The sequence below is a fragment of the Tenrec ecaudatus genome, chromosome X (assembly GCF_050624435.1).
Source record: "Tenrec ecaudatus isolate mTenEca1 chromosome X, mTenEca1.hap1, whole genome shotgun sequence".
Lineage (NCBI taxonomy): Eukaryota > Metazoa > Chordata > Mammalia > Afrosoricida > Tenrecidae > Tenrec > Tenrec ecaudatus.
The window spans coordinates 168,504,570-168,510,436 of record NC_134548.1 but is presented as its reverse complement, the minus strand read 5'-3'; the positions used below and the strand labels follow the sequence as shown (position 1 = coordinate 168,510,436).

Sequence of the window (5,867 nt, the reverse complement as noted above, 5' to 3'; positions counted from 1 at the left end):
TGTGTGTCTCCTTCCCTACCACTGGCAGCCGCGCGGATGCTCTCGGAAGAAGGGCCCGTTGGGCTGGTTCTGAAAGGCCAGAGGCTGGAGGAGCCCCGTGGAGCGGAGCACCCTCCTCTGCCCCCCTGGGGTGGCTGTGAGCCACGGGGCTCCAGCCAGGGCTACTGTCTGTTCCTCGGGCTGGGAGGAACGTGCGGAGTGGGGTGGTGGGGGTGGGGCTTCAGGACCCCGGGAAGGACACCACTGTCGCAAGGTTCAGGATCGAGGTATCTTTTATTTCAGGTACCCTGCAGGGGCAGGAGCAGCATGAGGGGCGAGGGGAAGGCGGACGCCGCCCCTCAGATGCCCTGCCCCGAGGGGGACACGGTTTCTTGCAGCACGAGGTGAAGGAGGTGGTTCTGCTCGGCACTCAGCAACGGCCACAGCTCGCGCTGCAGCGACTTGACGGCTTCAGTGTCCTTCTCGTGGGTGGCCATGACCAAGGACTGGAGTAGCAGAAAGAGTTCCTCGGGCAGCTGGTCACCGCTGTCCTGCGCGTGGCCGTCGAAGGCGTCCCAGGAGTACTTCTCCAAGGTGTGCGCGTGCTCGGGCAGCAGCTTGGCGGGCGGTGGCTGCAGCAGGAGCAGCAGCAGCACGCGGGACACCTCGCAGCGCACCAGCACGTCGCAGAAGGCGCCCAGCGCGGCGGGCGGAGGCCCAGCGTTGCCCACCTTCGGGCCTGAAGGGGCGTGGGCGGGGGCGGCTTCGAGATCGGGCCCGAGTGGCGGCAGCGGTGGCGGCAGCGGTGGCTGCTGCTGCTGGGGGGCCTGGAGCGGGGGCGGCGTGGGGGGCGGCGGCGGCGGGGCGGGCGACGACTGCAGCAGCGGGTGGGTGCCGTGCTCCAGCGCCAGGTGCTGCATGCGGGTGAAGAGCGCCAGCGCGGCGTGGTAGTCGCGCGCCAGCAGCTGGCAGGAGGCGGCGTCGCCCAGCGCCTGCAGCGCGGCCAGGGGCAGCTGGGGTAGCTGCAGCGCGGCGGCCCGCTGGAAGTGGCCGGCGGCGGCGGCCGGTTGGCCCAGGTCGCGCAGCGCGGCGGCCAGCTCCAGGCAGAGCGCGGCGGCGGCGGCCGGCTGGCCCAGCTCGAGGTGCAGGCGCACGGCGGCGCCCAGGGCGGCGGCCGCGGCCTGCAGCGGCTCCCCGTAGGCGGCGGGGCAGAGCAGCCGCTGGCGCGCGTCGCGCTCCTGCCGCAGGAAGAGGCGCGCGGCCTCGGTGAGCGCCAGCGCCTCCCCGGGCCCGTGGAAGAGCGCCTGCTGGCAGCGCGCCACCGCCAGCTGGCACCAGGCCGCGTAGGGCAGGCACTCCTGGGCGCGCAGCTCGCGGCCCAGCTGCCCGAACTGCTCGCCGGCCTCGGCCACGTTCGGCTTCCGCAGGAACCGTTTCTTCAGCTTGTTGGACACCAGCCGGTAGCGGGCCAGGAAGTCGCCGGCCTCGGACCCCAGGCCCGCGGCGCCGCCGCCGCCGCCGCCGCCCAGGCCGGCCCCTGCAGAAGCCATGCTTGTCTTGGTCGCCGCTCTCTCAGTGCTTCCGGACGCACCGCGCCGCCAGCGACGTAGCGGGGAAGCGTGGCGCCGGCGCCCACGACGTGCCTTGCGTCCCTCGTGGCGTGGGCGTGGGCGTGGGCACGGGCGGCCACGATGTGCCCTGCCTCCTGTGGGGTGGGGGCGGGCGGCCGCGACGCGTCTTGCGTCATCGTGGGCCCGCCCACTCTGCCTCGTTGCCGTGGTGATGGGCTAGCAGAGGAATTGGGGGCGGGCCTTGGCCAGATGCCCTGCTGCTGCTGGTGCTAGGTGACTGCTCAGGATGGTTGGTTTACTCATGTTGCCAGGGGAGCTGCCATCTCGGCCAGCTCCTTAAGAGGAGCGTCTCATGATCCCGCATGACTCGCGTTCCTCGCCCGCCCAGGCCTTTCGTCGCTGTTGCTCCCGCGGCTCTTTCATAGAGCCCCCACCCCAGCCCCCGCAATAAAGCCTATCTGAGAAGCCCGCATCCTGCAGACTTGACCCTGCCAGAGGCCCCTGGGCCTTGACCTCCCCAGAGGCCCGAGCAAAGGAGCCAGCCAACCAGCCAGCCACCAGGGGGTTGGGGGCTCTTGTGCACTGACCCGCCCCCCAGCTCCTCGTCTTCCTGCCTACGCGCCCCCCTCCACCGCCCCCCCCATGACCCCCCCCCCCGCGGTCTCTGCACCATCCCCAGGAGAGCAGGGCTCTCCAGATCTGGAGGCCCTGGTCAGGCCAGCACCTCCATGTTGCAGCCCTGTCCCTCCCTCCCTCCTTCCCTCCCTCCCTCCCAGGGACCCCTAGTCCTTGTGCAGGCTGCAGAGAGGCTAGCCAACTACAAAGACACGCATGCAGACCTAAGGCGGCTGGAAACGCTTTATGAGGCCTGGCCATCCCTCAGGCTGGACCTCTGGGGCTGTAGGCTGTGGGCACGGGGTGGGGGGGTGGGGGGGGTGGAGGGGGATGCCCCCTCACTGGAGGTGCAGCGCCACCTGGGAGATGCTTATTGTCCTTTAGATCAGGAGACTAGGCAGGACATTGATGAGCATGGCCACGTCCACGAGCGCAGGGGCGATGTGCCTTCTGCCGCTGCTATGGGGCTCATTGCCCGCCAGCTGCAACACCCTGGCAGCCAGGCCCTCGAGGATGGCCGTCAAGAACAACACGGACCTGGCCGGGCTCCGGCGCTGGCCGGAGCGGCCCTCCTGGAGCAAGCGCTCCATATTGCTCACCTAGGTGCTCAGCTGCGCCAGGGCCCGGCAAAAGCTGGGCCTCCGAGTGGGGTGGCGGGGGCGGCAGGATGACGATTCCTTCCCCCCCTCCCCCCGCGACGACCACGGCACTTCCTCAGCCCCGGCATGCACTGTGGTGACCTGAGCCTGTTCCGCGGCTCCTGTACGGGCCCTGGCCCTAGCCACCACCAGTCCCCCCCACCCCTCCAGGGCATAGCGACGAGGACAAGGCCACAGCCCCCTCCCCTAGTGGTCCCCAGGTCCCACCGGCCAGCCAGATTCGTCAGAGCTCAGCCTGCCTCGTGACACACGACCCACGCACGCGACGTCACTGGCTGACCACGGGGACAGTGAGGATGGAGGCCCGGAAAGGTCACATCAGCCCCTCAGAATCAATCCGTGTACTCTGGGGATGGGGGAGAGCTGGGACTCAAGGTCAAGCACCCCCTCCTCTCAGACACTGCCGGGGCAGTGGCCTGGGGACTCCTGGACATAGACAGTGACCCGTAGCCCCCGCTACGGTGTCTTCAAACTGCCCCCGCTTTCAATGGCCCTCTCCCCCACCACCACCACCACCACCCCGCTCAATCCTCCCGTGCCTGTGAAAGCACTCCCTCCCGCGGTCTCCCCTCCCTCCAGGCCCTGCCCGTGCGCCTGAGGTCCCCTGGGTGAGCTGCTGGCCCTCTCCGTGGGGCCATGCGCCCCTATCCTGGGCAGAGGTACCAATGGAGCCAGGAGCCACGCACTAGGAGGCCTCCTTTGGGGCCCGGCCTCCCTCTCTCAGTCCCCAGGCTCCCGCCGCGTGCGTGAGCATGCATGTGCGCCACTGGGGTTTGCTCCCATCCCTCTGACCCCGGCACGACTGTGTACACCCTAGGGGGGAAACCCCGTTCTCCTTTGGACGTTTTCTTAATCCGTTCATCCCCGGTGTGATCATTGGGTGGGTCACTCCTGCACGCAAGCCATGAGCCCAAAACAAGGCTCCAGGAATTGATGGACCACCCATTGAAATGTTCCAGCCAGCTGATGAAACACTGGAAGCCCTCACCAGTCTGTGCCGAGAAATTTGGAAGGCAGCTAGCTGGACCGGACGACGTCCACATTTCTTTCCATCGCAAAGAAGAGTAACCCCACAGAATGCACACAGTGTACAACAAGATCATTGATAGCGCATGCAGGTAACATTGTGCTGAGGATCCCCCAACCACGGTGGCGGCAGCACCGTGGCAGGGAGCTGCCAGAGGTTCCAGCCGGATTCAGAAGAGGGCGTGGAACAGGGAATATCATTGCCGACCTCTGATGGATCCTGGCTGAAAGCAGAGAATACCGCGAAGCTGTTTGTTGGTGCTTCCTTGCCTCTGCAAAGGCATCCGAATGTGTAGGTCGCCACAAACTGTGGAGAGTCTTGAGAAGAAAGGGGCATTCCAGACCACTTCCTGGTGCTCACGAGGATCCTGCACTCGGATCAAGAGGCGGTTGTGAGAACAGAACCAGGGTTCTGCCTCGTGGTTTAAAATCAGGAAAGATGTCTGTGGGGGTTGAATCCTCTCACCGTACTTGTGCCATCTGTCTGCGGAGCACATCACGGGCGAAGCTGGGCTCTGTGGAGGAGAATGGGGTGGGAGGAAGGCTCGTTAACCACCTGCCATGTGCCATGCGACACGACCTTGCTCAGCGACAGGGCGGAGGAGCGGAAGCACTGGCTGGTGCAGAGCGACGGTGGCAGCCTGCAGTATGGACCACAACTCAACGTAAAGAAGACCACAACCTCACATTTGGACCAACGGATGGCATCATGATAAACGGAGCAACATGGACGCTGCCCAAGGAGTTCGTCTTGCTTGGATCCACACTCAGTGCTCATGGGAGCAGCAGCCCAGAGCTCCAAAGACCGATTGCACTGGGTCAAGTCGCTGCAGAAGACCTCTTTCGAGCACTGAAAAGAAGGCTGTTCCTTGGAGGACTGAGGCACGCGCGCCTGACCCAAGCCGTGGCATTTGCAGTCACCTCACATGCGTGTGAAAGTTGGGCCCTGAATAAGGAAGACCGAAGAAGAATCGATGCATTTGAACAATGGTGCTGGAGCAGAATCTTGAGAGTACCACGGACTGCCAAAAGAGCAAACCTCTGTCTGGGAGGAAGTAGCGCCACAACGAGCCTTAGAGGCAAGGATGGCCAGACGTTGTCTCCCGCGCTTTGGGCGTCTTCTCAGGAGAGGCCAGTCCCGGAAGAAAGACAGCATGTTTGGTAAAGAGGAGGGACAGAGAAAAGAGGAAGGCCCGCGACTAGATGGATGGACACAGTGGCTGCAGCCAGGGGCCTCGAGCGTGAGACCAATGGCAAGGGTGGCGTTGGGGACTGGGCAGTGTTTTGCTCTGCTGCACAGAGGCTCCCCACAAGGCAGAATTGCCTGGATGGCACCCACAACCGCCACCGCCACCACCACCACCAAGCCCACCAGCTGCTTCCGTCCCGGGAGACGGGAGAGAACTTGTGTGGCCTGCTCCCGCAAAGAATTCTGCCTTGGAAACCCCGTGGGCCAGTTCGGCTGTCCTGTAGGGTCACTATGCATCAGAATGGACTTGATCTCAAAGGGTTTGGCACCTTACTCACAGGGGTATTTACTGGCTAGTTGCCCTTATGCAACACTTCTCTGCCCAGGATTTCACTGACTAGTTCCCCAGCCCCAGCCCTGCTCAGTGTTCTTGCTGGGGCATGGGGGAGGGTGGATAGGATCAACAGCAGGCTGAGCCAGCCAGCCCTTCTCCCCACTAGATCCTTTTGGAAGCCTCCTCTCTTCCTGCACCCCTCCCTGCTCCCCAACTTCAGCGTTTTAACATTTCTTACTCGCTTGATTAAGCACTATTGGGTAAAGGAGATTCTCTGATCTGTCTTCACTTCTACCATCTTTTACAAATACATCTCTGGTTTGATGTTGAATGGGTTATCCCCGCCCCACGGGGTGGGGGAGGGGGGGCGGCGCATGGAAATAGGCTCTGGTTCACTTGGAGTTAATGAGGTTCAGACAAATTTAAGATTTAAAATGTTTCACATGTGGGACGCTAATGGCTCTATGCTTATCAAGGTCCTTTTCCAATTTCAT

The 5,867-nt window shown here is 64.0% G+C and overlaps 1 protein-coding gene across 1 annotated transcript; it reads right to left on the bottom strand.

Moving 5' to 3' along the window:
* Positions 1-254: 254 nt before the first annotated feature.
* Positions 255-1,689, bottom strand: LOC142433967 (40-kDa huntingtin-associated protein-like). Its single transcript, XM_075538614.1, has one exon. The coding sequence runs from the start codon at positions 1,527-1,529 to the stop codon at positions 339-341; it is 1,191 nt and encodes a 396-aa protein (XP_075394729.1). The 5' UTR covers positions 1,530-1,689; the 3' UTR covers positions 255-338.
* Between the last annotated feature and the right edge of the window lie 4,178 nt (positions 1,690-5,867).